General features: G+C 37.3%; 1 protein-coding gene across 1 annotated transcript in view; it reads left to right on the forward strand.

Annotated features, from left to right (window-relative positions):
• The window catches only part of RBM33 (RNA binding motif protein 33), a gene marked incomplete at its 3' end in the record, with an annotated part of 81,968 nt that overhangs the window by 38,899 nt on the left and 27,392 nt on the right, over positions 1–15,677 (forward strand). The window contains exon 11 of the mRNA XM_019474253.1: positions 14,958–15,117. Coding sequence (XP_019329798.1) covers positions 14,958–15,117 — 160 coding nt within the window. The remainder of the gene's footprint in view (positions 1–14,957; positions 15,118–15,677) is intronic.

Consider the following 15,677-nt stretch of genomic DNA (forward strand, 5'->3'; position numbering starts at 1 on the left):
CTGCGTGTTTTCTTTAAACTGTTTTAAAGAACAGATTAAGCTAACCTCTTTGGCAGAGTCCTTCTGAAGGTCTTGCTTTATCATCTGCCTTTGCTTTAAAGTGGTTAAGATGCTTTTTTCTGAGTTCCTGTCTCAGTGTCACAGTTGGTATTTGACAAATAACAGTCTACTTCGGGGGCTGAAGGAAGGTGACAGAAGACTTTATTCATAAACTAGTTGTATGGGTCTTCTGAACTTTTCACATGTTTTCTGACCAAATTACTAATTCTTGTGGGTGCCCCAGTGCAGGTATGGAGCCTGTGTTTTTTCTTGTTACACAAGAGGGACCACTGTGGTTCCTGTCCTCTGGTGTTTGTTATCTGGGCCAATTTCTCTTTCAACTCCTGCGTTCTGTGAAGAAGGATGGGGTAAAACAAGGGAAAAAGAAATTAAACAGAAAATGGAAGAGGTGTTTCTAAACACTTTATATGTAGGCTGCTGCTATTATAGAGGCCACATCATTACTTAATACAAAACTAGGAGCTAAGTTGATGGTCCAGATCTTTTCATCCCTTATGTGAATCCACCAGCACAGTCTGTGTCTGAAATATTTCAGACAATGTTTGCCTGAAGAAAAATTTATAAAATCTTTTTACTTAAAACATCATTTATTTCACTTAATGAATGCTGAAGTAATACTCGTGTGTGGCACGTGTGCAGATTTTTAAGGACATATCAAAGTGTAACAAGTGTTGTCGTGCCTACTTTGGGATGGCATGGCAGATGGAAGGTGTTTTCACTGTCAGTGTTCTTCAGCCAGAAATTGTGAGGTATCCCTAGCATCCAAATTTGGGGCTGGAGTGGGGCATTTGGAGTGAAGAGGAAGTTGGGGAGAACCTGCTTCACACTGCTCAAGGCAGAAGAGAGGAATTCCTCAGATCTGAGGCCATTCCCCCTCTGTCTCTGCCCTGGATCCTCCCCTGAAACTGCTGTAGAGAGAGCAGGGCCTGTTAACACAGCTGTGCATCTTTATCCAGGAGAATTTTCAGGAAATTGGGATAAATTCTGCTTTAACCTCTCTGCTTAACCTGACACCCTGGGTGTGGTGCGAGCTGGGCAGGCATCCATCCCACAGACACATTTTATTAACTTTAGTCAACTTGAGTTTCAGAGTTGCAGTTAGGAATAGTCTGAAGTGGCACAAAGCACAAGATGAACTGGCACTAGTGTCCGCCTGACTAATTTATGCCAGGAAGGCTGTGATACTTTTTAATGCACAAAGCTTTTCTTGTCTGATAGGACACCTTAGTGCACTGGATACCTTTCAGGTAACTGTTGAATTAAAGTCTGAAAAAGTTGAATTGTGTAACATAAATTATGTTTTATCCAGTATAAAAATAAGACTTTAATAGAGCAACTTGGCCTCAGGCCCTTGTGAATATTCTACATCGCATGTCTTTTCAGTTCCCAGGGGGTTTTGACGTGATTTGGTTTTGGAACTTACCTTACAATTTCCTTTCAAAATCATCTTTATCCTAAAAAAATACTTGATTTTTTTTTTTTTCCCTTAACCTGAAAAAACCTCAGTAAACTTTCTTTATATTCCCATTCAACGTTTTTCCACTTGATCTCCAGGACATCAGGTGTTGTCTTAAATGGATGCTGTGAAAGGCAGTTGATTAGTCTTGATTCAGTTTTTCTCACCATACTGAAAGCTTTAGTTTGATGAATTCTGAGCTTTCAGGTGTTGTTTGAAATTCATACACTGCTTTTAAACTTCTTCATGCTTTAATCTGTGAGAGGTTTTTAAACAGGTGCCCAGCTGTTGCTCAGAACGGAGGTCACTGTCCTTCATTGCCACTTGCTTGAAACATTTCTTTTAGACAAACAATGTATTAGTGCTATACAAATTAATTATAAAAGGTACATTAGAATACTATTTACTGCTTTTTCCCCAAAGTGACCCTTAGACTGACTTGGATCAGCCTACAACACCATTTTAGCAAACTTGGGTCAGTTTAATGGATATTACAATGTACCTGGGTCTGTGGGTGTGCCTTTATGTAAACACCTCTTGCAGTATGTAGAAGCAGAAATTTGTGGTGCTTTTCAAAACAAAACTCCTTGCAATAGTGTTTGCTGTTTGTTGTGGGAAATGCAAATAGGGAGTAAAATTTTTTTCCCATTATTTCAAATTTGGTCGTGAGTTGCTACGAGTGAATAAGGGTTTTAGCAACTGTTACTAAGTTCATAGCTCATTCTCCAGTACTCACAGTAAGGACAATTTAAACAATCCTGCATCTGAGTACAGGCAGTTGTTTTAAACTGATATTTAGTAAGTAATGGTATTTAGTAACTAGTACATGTTTGCAACAGTATGTATGTAGGATACAAACTGTTAATGGAAATAAAAAGCCACCTGTGAAAATGATTCTCCTACTTCCTCACAATTATTCTGCTTTAGCTATGGCTTTACTATAATGAGTAACAGTAAATGAAATTTTCACTCTATTACTGTGTAGCAGTGGCAGATCACAGGTAGTGTAGAAAGCATTTTGTTTTCATTTAGCAGGATACATGGTATCAGGTGGTGTTGATTGACATTTCTTGGATAGTGCTTTATACAGCATTTCATGCAAATCATGTTTGAATGAGACTGCTGCATCAAATTACATTTCTTTCAGATTATAGCCCTTGCAGATGTGAGACAGAGCTTGTTCAGCAGCTAGCAAAAAGCTTTTGTTTTTAACACTTACTGTTTTCACAACTTCACTGCAAAGCCCTATAATTACAGCACTTAAGATAGTGAAGGAATGATGGGCACTTTCTCTTTTCAGATCTATAAGTAGTAGCAAGCAGATGCAGCATGAGATCCCTCCAGCTGTCAAATATTGTCAGGCTGGCATAGAGGGAATGCAGTTTAAAATGCAGGTGACATAATACCCAACATCCTCCATTTGCTAGTGGGCTTCTGATTAATCACGATTACCATACATTATCATACCATCAAATTTAATCATATCAATGAATTCCCATCTGCAGGAGGAGCAGCAGCAGCTAAAGATGATGGTAACAGCTATTAAATAAGAAAGAAATAGATGGTTTCTAAATGCAGTAACCCTTTAACTTGTTATGCTAGCTCCAGTGTACACGTGCTCTGTAGATATTAAAATCAAACAGAAAACTTGTGCATTTATATTTCATAGTTATTGTCATTTACCTTTCTGTTAAGTAATTGCTACGTAGCACTGCCAAGGAAACCAGAGTTGTAGATTTTCAAAAAAAAATTTTTTTTTTCCTGTATTAATGATGCTAGATTTTCTTCAGTCTCAGCTTTATTTAGTACCTGCTAAATACAGAATCACAGAATGGTTGAGGTTGGCAGGGGCCAACTTGGTCATCTTGTCCCATCCCGTGCTCAAGCAGGGCCACCTAGAGCTGTTTGCCCAGGACTGTGTCCAGACGGCTTTTGAGTATCTCCAAGGATGGAGACTCCACAACCTCGCTGGGCAACCTGTGCCAGCGCTTAGTCACCCTCACAGTAAAAAAGTTTTGATATAGATATATATTTTTTTTATATATATAAAACTATATACTGTGATTTTGATGTATGAATGAAGTTTGAACTTTTTTAATCTCTGTGAGCAAAGCACAAATTTTTATCGAGGCAAAGATGAAAAAGTATTATGCATATAGCTCTATAGCTGTTAATTAGACACTCTTAAAGAGGTATTTTGCAGAAGTCAAGACTTATAAAGAAATCTAATTAAAACATACAATTGACTTGTTACTACAGTGCAGTAAGGCTAATCTAGTGCTTAAACACTGAATGGAGAACTAAAATATATTTGGTATAACATTATAGAGTCCTAGATGACAGTATAGTTCTCTTAAGGTATTTTCACTGAGCTGAGAAAATGTCCTTTTAAAAGATAATTCAGTACATTCGTGTCATCCCAATACAAAAAAAACCCCAAACTATAATCTGGTATTTATTCATCTTCTGCACCTTCAGTTCTTGCCATTTCTTTTAGAATGTGAAGGGACAAAATGCTTCATTCATTATAAAAGGTAAGTCATACTACTGTTTACAGTAAAATGAGTTCCTTTAGAGGAATATTATGGGTTGACGGTAGGATACCCAAAAAGGAAAAAATGTTCAGTCCTTCATACGCAACACGTGAGTAGTACTTGCAGGCCCATTGGGAGCTCTGGGTATGCAAAGTTTTTGCATCAAAGTGTTTGCAAGGTCGGAGATCTGTAAAACATCTCCAAAATGAGATTTCCTTACAGAATTAAAAATCAGGAATCAGGTAATTTAACTACTGAATAGTCAGATCTGAAATGGCATTTTCTAATACAGATCAAAGTCCAGGTTAGCAGCAATTCTAATATTTGTCTTCTATAAAGCTGGCTGCTTCTTGACTTTTTTTTGTAGCAATCTGAGCATTTTTCGTTGAAGGGAGAAGCATCATCCCCAAGTCATATATATTTTATCTTTGAGGTTCTCAGATTGTTTTTAAATTAACTATAACTGCACCTTCAAGCTTGGAGTTTACTGTAGAAATCCTGAATTTGATATTCATAAGTTTGAACTTTTTTAATCTCTGTGAGCAAAGCACAAATTTTTATCGAGGCAAAGATGAAAAAGTATTATGCATATAGCTCTATAGCTGTTAATTAGACACTATTAAAGAGGTATTTTGCAGAAGTCAAGACTTATAAAGAAATCTAATTAAAACATACAATTGACTTGTTACTACAGTGCAGTAAGGCTAATCTAGTGCTTAAACACTGAATGGAGAACTAAAATATATTTGGTATAACATTATAGAGTCCTAGATGACAGTATAGTTCTCTTAAGGTATTTTCACTGAGCTGAGAAAATGTCCTTTTAAAAGATAATTCAGTACATTCGTGTCATCCCAATACAAAAAAAACCCCAAACTATAATCTGGTATTTATTCATCTTCTGCACCTTCAGTTCTTGCCATTTCTTTTAGAATGTGAAGGGACAAAATGCTTCATTCATTATAAAAGGTAAGTCATACTACTGTTTACAGTAAAATGAGTTCCTTTAGAGGAATATTATGGGTTGACGGTAGGATACCCAAAAAGGAAAAAATGTTCAGTCCTTCATACGCAACACGTGAGTAGTACTTGCAGGCCCATTGGGAGCTCTGGGTATGCAAGTTTTTGCATCAAAGTGTTTGCAAGGTCGGAGATCTGTAAAACATCTCCAAAATGAGATTTCCTTACAGAATTAAAAATCAGGAATCAGGTAATTTAACTACTGAATAGTCAGATCTGAAATGGCATTTTCTAATACAGATCAAAGTCCAGGTTAGCAGCAATTCTAATATTTGTCTTCTATAAAGCTGGCTGCTTCTTGACTTTTTTTTGTAGCAATCTGAGCATTTTTCGTTGAAGGGAGAAGCATCATCCCCAAGTCATATATATTTTATCTTTGAGGTTCTCAGATTGTTTTTAAATTAACTATAACTGCACCTTCAAGCTTGGAGTTTACTGTAGAAATCCTGAATTTGATATTCATGATCCAGTTCTGACCTCAGAGTTGTTTCTAATCATCAGTGACTTGCAGGTCACCAAGATACACTAGTCAATAAACACTGTAATAATATTTCCATAGAGTGGTCTCTGGTAAGTTTAAGGATAAGGTATGAATTTTGTTAGATGTTTTATCTCACTAGTTCTGAAAGCAGAGGAGGTGCAAAACTTGGGTCCCTAATTTTTTACACGTCCCTAAAACTGTTAGCTTTCAGCACAAAAATATGCAGGAGGATTTTATTGTCTTTAAATAAAATGATTATGAAATTATCTTCTTTCAAGGGAGAGTTCATCGTTCTGAATGACACTAATGTCTCTTATGCTTTATCTCCAATTTTTATTTGTGATATTTCTATATTGTACTTAATCTTAAAAAGTTAGAGGGCACCAAACAAAAATAATCACACACTCTTCCACACCGCACCCCTGAAGAGGATTACAAATGAAAGTGAAACTGAGTCTTCCAAATGAGTTAGTTTAAAACACCTGTTTAAGAAATCAGTTAGGTTAGTGCTCTAATCTGAGAGGTTTGTGTTTACTCTTCCTTCAGGCAGTGCAAGCTGCTACAACTTGTCCATCATGCTATTTCTTACTATGGCCTGTCTTTCCTGCTGGAGACACTCTTCCTTCATCCATAGAAAACAGATGGGAGAATGGTTTTTCTGTACATCAGAAGTGTTAGGAATTTAAAGCTAGAGTTGGGATTTAGTTAACAGTATCTTTCCTATGCCTGCTGAGTGTTTTCTGAGAATTGTTCTTGAATGGGACCACTTGTCCTGCAGATTTTCCTTTTCTAACATATGTACCTCGATGGTAGGGCAGATGGAGGTCCAAGAAACCTATCTGTGAAGCAATCCTTCTATGTAGTGCTGGTTGCTTGTGGGCCATTCTGCTTTGTTGCTTCTCTTACAGAAACACACTGAAGTTGTGACTATTTTTGTCTCCATTTGCAACATGAGTATGTCCCTGCTTGATGTATTGGGGAGGATGCCCTCAAACTTGCTGAAAAGGGATACTTTTAATATGAAGTGGATCTTATTTTTAGCTTTAGTCTTCTGAACTGTTTGGGATTGTCTTAGTGTGCTGGGAGTATCCTTCTTGTTCTGTATCACCTGTGTCCTTATTTTAGCTACTTTATCATGAGTTGGCTTAAATAACAAGGGATTCCATGCCTTTCTCTCCTTTCTTGTACTGATTTTCCATGATGGCTGAATTCCATTTTGGGACCTTAAACAGTGAAATCAGGCATTGGTGATTTCTCTTACAGGTGACCTGGACTTGTACCTAAACGTCCCAACACACTTTCTTATCTATCGGAATTGTGTAGTATCAAAGAGAAGCTTGTCCAAGTTACATGGAACATTTTAATATTAAAAATTACTTTTGGCTCAGTTGAGGAAAATATCAACCCATTCTCTCTCAGACTCAATCTGTCTGTAATACTAGGGTCTGGGCTGTCCACATACTTGAACCAGCACTTGCTATCTCGTTGCATTTTCCCCTCAGAAAATAGATTCCAGAAACTTTGAAAGGACTCATGTATGGGTAGCATACATTCATTGTCTTGAGTTTTATGATCACTCTGAACTTTAATTTTTGTCCTTCTTGATTGTAATGTATTTAAGGCATGAATTTTTATATACGGTCTTCTTATAATACTAAATCCATTGGGAAAATCATGGTGCTTGCTGGGTTTTAGTTCACCTTGATGGAATTACATGATTGTCATAGACATCACAGGGACACTAATGAGTCATTTAAACTATATTTAAGGAAATACCAAAATATGTTTTATTATAAAATTTCAGTGAATCATTCCATTTCTGTATGCTGTGTGCAGTAAACGAGAATGCTATGAAACTTGAATGTGAAGAGCCATGGTTTGTGGGATGTATACATTTCTATTTGAAAATTTTTTAACCATATCCAAGATATATGTAGCAGGGCTTCTTGCACAAGAGGATGGAAAGTCAGTTCCTTGCACCAGAAGGTAGGCGTTTTAGGAAAGCTTTTCAAAAAATCTAGTAGCTGCTGAAATAAGAGGATTAACATCTTGTGACAGATGGCCATAGTTTTAATTGTCATAGGTTATAGTGGTCATTATTCTTTGCATTTAAACCATATAAGAAGAATTAACTGAGTGGCCCTGCTTAACTGTCAATGGGATTCTCCTAGCTCTTTGCATTTTAAGTGAGATTAATAAATGAAAACATGTTGTAGAGGCAGGGTGTAATTTATTGAAAGATTCATGAAGTTTCAATGATATTGTTAAGGTATTTAATTAGTCTCATGAAAAAAAGTAGAGTGACCCTTTTAGAGAAGCTGATAAGTCATATAATAGCTGTTAGATCCTCTTTATTCCTTGCTTTATAAGATTAACTTTGTGCTAAGCAATTTATGCTAAGTTTTCCCTTTTATTGGTATGCAAAGTTATCTGTGCTTCATGAATAGATTACTGGTGATAACATCATGTAATTAACAAGAGATGCAGAAAAGTAAAAGTACAATTTGTGTAAGAATTGTATGAGAGAGAATGTTAATTTCTTAACTAGGAAGGATATTTAAAGGGATAAAAGGAAGGCAAAATAGTGCAGTTCTTTGAAAGGATTAAAGTAACCTTATCTCGTGTTCTTTCAGAAGGTGGGATTGCCTGAGTGTGTGAAAGTCATGTTCAATGAGCTATTCACAACTCTAATGAATTGTAGAAACAAGTTTGCATTGCATTTTTTTTTTCCAAAAGTGAATGATAAGGTGTAAGTTATGCCTTAGCTATATTGAATAATGGAAGTTAGTAAAAGGGGAAATTGTGCAACCTGCAGGCATGCAAAAATTGTGTAAAAATGTCAAATCTGAGGTGCTGTAAATTATTGTGTGTGGGGAGGAAGAGTGGGTAGGGGTTGGTGGGGGTTTTTTTTTTTTGGTCAGAGTAAACTTCACAAAATTAAAGATTTAAGACAATAAAATACCTGTCAGTAGCACTTCAGTGTGCAGTTATCTTCTCCTTTTAAGTATTTCTAAAACTTCTGTGATTGTGGTCTCTTTGGAAATCCACACAGAACCCCATTTCCAATGTAATTTCCTTCTAGACCTCAGTTCTTGTATAAAAAAAAAAAAGATACTTCAGGATTTTCAAAGTAAAATTCTAAGAGGATAAATTAAATGAGAGTTCATCACATTCCTTAAAAACAGGAAGAAGTACAGAGCAAAAATTACTTTCTTTGGTAGTTTAAAAAAAGTCTTGATGTTTAGTACCTTGCTCTCAGTGTTCAGGCATTGGTATGTTTTGGCTTTCACAGAAGATAAGAAAGAATGGCCAGAGCTGTTCCCCCTCGCAGCCCACAAAGCCTTACTGAGAAGACCGTTCAAGAGCCCTCCAGCTTTCAAAAATTACGATTTCTCTCGTTAACGCCAGGGCTGCAGGTAGTGGTTTAGAAGGAACTGCAGTGCTGAAGTGGTTGCAGTTTTGTGAAGGGGTATGCGTCAGTTAGTTAAGGACTTCTAGGACAGACTGTGACGTGGTGGGTACATCTGCTTCAGGTCTTGTGCTGTTTTCTGATTCTGTGCTCTTTTTGTGACTAGCTTTAAATCCAGCTAAAAGCTCCAGTTCAGGAGTCTTTCCTTGCAATTTGGTGCACTTTTACTAAATAATCAGTCTGGTAATTATACTAAATAATCAACAATAATGATACTAAATCAATAATAATGATACAAAATAATCAATCTGATGACAATGAGAAGGGGAGAAGACTCTTCCAAAAAGTTACCGTATACACTCTGCTGAGTCCTTCTCATACGGACGTTTGGTAACTCAGTCTTTGAAACCATTGCCTGTATGAATGTGATCCAGCCTTGTGGGGTCTCACTGGAAAGGCACGTAAATATTTTGTCCTTTCCCCCAGGGTCACAGTTGGCCCCAATCTTGGACTGAAATGTAGAACCTTGCAGCCTTGGCTGATCATATGAATTTACAATTCTCCCTTTTGTTTGATTGAAACCTGTTAACTTGAAAATAGGTATTTTGAAGACTGTGAGATTTATTAAGTAGGGAAGTTTCCTAAAAGGTATAATAATGGTGAATAGTTAAATTTTTTTTTTTGTAGGGAGTCTTAGTTGATGTGTGTACTGAATAGTTGGTTGTAATTTGAAACTGTCCGGATAGCAAAACCATGAAAAATGGGAGTAACTACTGTGCATATAAAGATTTATTATGCATCTATGTTACAGTATGCTTATTTTATCAAAAATAGACCATTATGAAAACTGGCTTTTGCACCTGCTCTTCATTAATTTTTGAAGTTAAATAGCTCTGTGTGGTGTTTTCTACAAAATATCAGAGGCCACTTGGGAGTTATTAGCAGCAAATACTTGCGGAATGTAGTGTTTAACACTAATGGTAAAATAATCCACTCCTAGAATTATAGTTTAACTACTGTTAAGTAAAAAAAAAAACAAACCACTCTCAAAAACTTGTAAGTGATGGAGAACTGTTACATTACTTTGTACTATTTTTAGGATAATTAGAATTTGGCATACGTAAAAGTTGTGGTATTAGTGTATTCCTATTAAATTGAAAAAAAATTGTAATGATATTTCAGAATAATAGACAAGCACCTCATAATTTAGAAAAATATCCACCATAGTTTACATATTTTCTTTTTAAAAAAAAAAGTTCATTAGTGTCTGGAAGTAGTAGCTCTGGTTGAACCTTAGGGTTTTAGTTTCACATGTAGTGTGTGAAATTAATCTGCCACACAATCAAATTCCTGTTAGAATTGTCTTGAAAGCTTTTTCAGACTAAAAATCTCAGCAATGTAAAATCTGAAAATACAAGCTTCTCCCCAGCCGTGTTACTGTAATTTTAGGTCAGAATTTTGTTTCACTCTTTGGGGATAGTAGAAGCAAAGCTAGTTTAGGAAAAAAGTGAAGGTCGGTCTTTTTCACGGATCTTAGAAGGAAGAGAATCAAACTAATTTTTTTTTTTTTTTTTAGAAGCAAATATTGGTAATTCATTTTTTGGCAAATAACAAATGTCTTTGCAATTAATTTTGCATGATTGGCCTTTGGTTATCAGCCAAGAAATGTGATCAGTCATATTTTAGTACTTCTTCAAAATGTCATATACGTAAAGTTAAAATCTGTTCAGTGATCAAATAAGTAGATATTTCTTAGTGATAATTATCTGTATAGCATGCAGCTTTACTGTGGTGTGATTTATGTCAGCTGTACTTCTGTAGTTTTGCCATTTTTGAAACACTTAGGTTTCAAAAAGCCCAACCCTCTGTTCCGTTGTGCATGGAGTAAGTGCTCTGGCAGGGAAGGGTCATTGTTTCAGCACTAATGAATCCTGACATTGAGGGACAACTCATGTTCATTGCATGACATAAAAAGGATCTTCGTGTTACTTTAGATACAAAATGGAGAAGGAGGGTTGGCTTTAGGATTGGAAAGTATTTGTTATCTTTAAAAACTTCTCAGCCGCAAAGTTTAACTGGAATCTTACTTAAAAAGTGAAAAAAACCCAGAATTCTTAACTGTGAGAAGAGAGGCGCCAATAGGAAAAGTTCCAAACTTCAAATACGTCCTTCTCGCTCTGATTTTGTTGGAGTGTTTTGGAGTGATTTTGACCCAAACTTGTGTTGTGGGATATACTTTTATGAAATATACCACTAATAAAACTAGAGCAAAAAAATATTTTCTCGATGTATCTTGGTGGGCATTTGTTGGGATTTTTGGATACCGGCTTTTGGATAACAATTGGATAACTGTTAGTTTGTCTTAAAATCAGTGAAAGTATTTAGAGGACAGTAAATATTTGCTTCTTTAATTAAGCCGGATGGACACCTTTGGTACTGAAGGGAGCTTGAAATCAGTATTGCTTATATTTTTAACACTAAAATATCTTGCTGGTTATTGGTTTCTGTAACTTTTCTGTAAATAATCTATAGTCTCTTTCTTAGATCTAAAATAACCTTGTATTACTCAGTTCTAAAACTTAACTAAAGCTTATTTCATAAGGGTTTAAAGTTTCCTTATGATGGGAAATATAAAGCTGCTCTCAGCGTTGTGTAATACTACCAGACTTCTGTGGTTTGAACCAAGATGATGTGCTGGTAGCCTGCCTCATTTTGAATCATTTTTGTTGAAATTTTCTGAATACTTTCATTCCGAGATTGAAACGGTGGAAAAATACTGTAATGCCCAAGAGAGTTATTTAGAAATGTTTTATTATTGCTCAATTTTTCAAGGAAGCAAATTGAGTTTGGCTGCACTGAGGATGTTTCAGTACATAAAAGCTGTATGAAATTCAACAGGACTTTCCATGCATTGGCAATTCAGGGCTGCTTTGGGATGAGGTAGATCTGGGCATAACAAGGGTACGGGTTGGCAGGAGAGGGAAAGCTGGTACGAAGAACCATTTATTTAAAATACAAGTAGAGGATCTTTTTCAACCTGTGCTCATTTACTTCTCCTTCCCTGTCAGGAAAAGGAGGGGAAATTGCCTGGACTAAGTGTACAGGCAAGAAAGGCAGGGTCTGGGTGGGGCAAATAGGAGCTCCTGACTGGCTGCCACAAGACCAGACCACCAGCTTGGAGTCAGGGAGCTGGGAAGCTGGGTCCATGGTGGGATTAGGAACCAGCGGGCAGAGTGAAAGACGTGATGGGGATGAGAGAATGTATCTGAAGAGCAAGCAGGAGCAGGAGAACAGTAAAGCTAATTGGACAAAGAATTAGTTTTGGGGAAGATGCTTGAGACTGGGTTACAAATTTGGTCATAGAAGTGGAGATGCCTGCTTATTTTTTGGCCTAAGCCTGTATTTTGTAGCCTATCACTAAAACTGATGTTTGGGAGTGAGGGGAGAGACTGATAAGGATCTGTCACCTTGACCAGGGCAGAATACATCGAGTTTGGAAGAAGTAGGTAGAGGAGACTATGGTCACTGCAGTGCCGTTTGGTGCTTGGAAACAAGCCCAGCCAGATCATTCCTGCTGCCAGTTCTTCAGCTCGGGTGGCAAATATGCGATGCTTATGCTTTATTAGCCCAGGTTTCAGTAAGTTTCCACATAATTTGTTTTCTGCTGGCTATTTTAGAAATAACTAAGATATATGTAGGCATATATTGTGTCTAGAGAAAAATACAGGGAGAATTTCAGAGCTTCTAAGTCAAGCTCTCAGAAAACAGGAAAAAGCAGGCTGTCTGTCGAGACGGCTTTCTCTCCCCAGGTACAATATGTTCATGTGACTACGTGCAGTAAATAAGATGCAAGATAAAAACCATCTTGTGTGAAAACTGCCCTGATGAACTGGTTTCTCCCCTGCCTCTGTTGCAATGACCTTATGAGTTATGCAGTGATAAACTAATAACTAGATAGCTAAACATCAGTTGGTTTGCTGGGTGCTTCCCTCAAGGCCGTGCGGCTTGCGGAAGCGCTGTGTGTTCCCTAGGATGGCTGTAAGAGCAGTGCTTTGAGAAATAGCTTTTATCACCAAGGCTTCCAAGATGAGGGAATGCATTTAACCTTAGTTTGAAAGTACCTCTGGCAGCTCCTATGTGCAGTGATGGTAGAGGTGCATTTTGGGAGCGAAGGGTCAGGATCCTCAAGGTTTGTGTTCAGTTGCTCTTTTGGCAGGCAGCCAACGCTGTCCTGCTCAACACAGGGGAAGGGCAATGCAGTTGAACAGCCTCGTTCAGCTCAACCTGAACCGATTTGGATGGGACAAATAAACGTCACTTTCTCCATCCCAAATAGCTCCCTCTTCCTCCAGCTGCTGTTGTTTGCAGCCAGCCTGTGAAATTCAAAGGCGTTAGTCTCCTCTGAGGTGGCAAGAATATTTTGCATTGGTAACTGTTCGCTTGCAGAAGCATAGCAGCTCCTCCTACAAACAGTATGTATGTTATGAGGACTGTCATGCTTGAGTATAATATAATGTCTTTCCACTAAATGAAATACCCACAGGAGACTGGCTGACTAGGAGCACTGGCAATGGGATATAGATGCTTTAATCTCTGGGAACAAAAAGTATTTACAGTTGATGGCTGCACAATGGCATAAAATAAGTAGTCACAGTCTTGCTTCCAAATGAGAGGTCTTAGTATATCACATATCCCTGTTCAGGTGTTTTCAAGAAGGCCACAGATTTAATAATGGCTGTGATCCTTAGTGCCTCTCTCATCTACTTGTTTGGGCCTTGCCAATCCCAGTTGTATTGTGCTGGTAGAAGGTTGTGAAGCAGCTTTGTCTTGTGCTACTTCGGTAGTAGACTTCAGTTTCCAGGGCAAATACCCATGTTTGCTGTGTGAGAAATTCTTTTCCTAAAATGCTAATATTTTTGCAGTACAAATAGGATAGAGCGAGACTGCGCATACTGTTGGTGAGGGCAGCTCAACAGATAAATGATAAGCCACTGCAGCTTGGTTGTTTGGTCCTTTGCTGATGACCATATTTCAGTCTAGCAGGGAGTGTTTGCTCCGAAATCTGTTTTGGGAAGCTTGTCTTCAGCAATGGCAAGCTTTAAGGTGAGCATCAAATGTAGACAGAACAGATGTCACCACTGATTTCAGAATCTGTGTAAAGAGGAAAACAAGGATGTTCTTAGATTATTTTCATTACTTATTTGATTTACTCACACGTAATAAGGAAATGTTTGTTAATGATTTATGTGAGGCATAGCTTCTTCCAGTTGTCAGAGGTTGCCAACATATTTTGTCAACTTTTGATATAAAATGAAAAATTGTGATAGTGTGAATTACTCAATTAAGTGGCTTCTGCAGTGTTCTGCTTTTGGATTAACATCCTGCTTTCTGCAATATGTAAAGGCTCACTTTACATTTAAAAAAAAACGTACTGGAGGAAAGATAATTTTGCACTCTTGCATATAATGCTTCAGATGCTAAGTTGTGAATAGGCAGAAGTGTTACTCTCCTGTTGTTTCTTTTGAAAAATGATTTCTTTAATTTTCTGGATGCCATAAATTGTCCTTCCCCCCCCTTTTTTTTTTTTAAGTAAAGCTGCTTCACTTCTGTAGCTTACATTGTACTAAATTGATGGTGAAGAATAGCATGGTTTAAGAAGATAAATGTCAGGAATGTCTTCTGAAGTAGACATTCCGATTTTTTTGGATTAACGGGAAAGAAGGTCAATAATTGCATGGATTTCAATAAGCTTGAGAAGAAATGGGATTCCTGTGGTGCTAGTGATTATTAAAACATTGTGAATTCATTTCAAGATACTGTACTGGCGTTTAATATCTCTTCCCTTGTGAAAGAATGACTCAGTAAGGGCTGCCAATTTGTACAGATGATGGGAGATAACTCATAAAGCAATTGTGTTTTTAGGAGAAAAAAGTTATAGCAGACAATAGATAAATTCCTGGATGGTAGTCTTAATCTCAGTTCTGTCTTATTAAATAGGGCCCTCCAGACTTTCAGCAGCACACACCTGGACCAGTTCCTACCAACTTCTCCCAAGCCCCAAGGCTGCCAATCCAGGACCAGTGGAGAGGGCAAGCACCACCGCCACCACCACTCCCTCCTCCGCCTCCTCAGGAAAGAGATCCTTTCTTCTTAGCAGGTAAGCATTTGCATTGCCATTAACATACCAAATCCACTTTTTGTAAAGTGGGTATGCAGCGTAAGTGTGTATCTCATAACATGAAGTGTTTGAAAGAGCCTGATGACCAGAAGATCCTGTTTGATGCAGCCAGACTATACATGCCAAAAATTCCAGTGGTCTGGTATCTTTTTCCTTCCTTGATGTAATCTCATGTCTCCATCTGTAACTACCATCAATCTATGTATTTTTGTAGCTAAAAAATAAAATTAGTATCTAAGTGATTGTTGCAATAAAATTGTTGTGATTTGTTGCATTTTGGATAACTAGTACTCTGCATACACTTCGGCTTCCACTAGTAACTCTTTAAACCATCTGGACTGTATGTGTACGGTAAGAAATCTGTTAAGGTTAGCTAAAATGATACAGCATAGCAAACAAAATAGGTTGTGTGTGTATATATGTAGATACACATATATATGTAATGTGCATATATATTATATATTTCGTGTGTGTGTAAAATGTACATTAAAACTTGCTAAATATCTGTTCAGCAAATGGCATCAAAATTTTGTGAGTTC

The sequence above is a fragment of the Aptenodytes forsteri genome, unplaced genomic scaffold (assembly GCF_000699145.1).
Source record: "Aptenodytes forsteri isolate BGI_AS27 unplaced genomic scaffold, ASM69914v1 Scaffold296, whole genome shotgun sequence".
NCBI classification, from domain to species: domain Eukaryota; kingdom Metazoa; phylum Chordata; class Aves; order Sphenisciformes; family Spheniscidae; genus Aptenodytes; species Aptenodytes forsteri.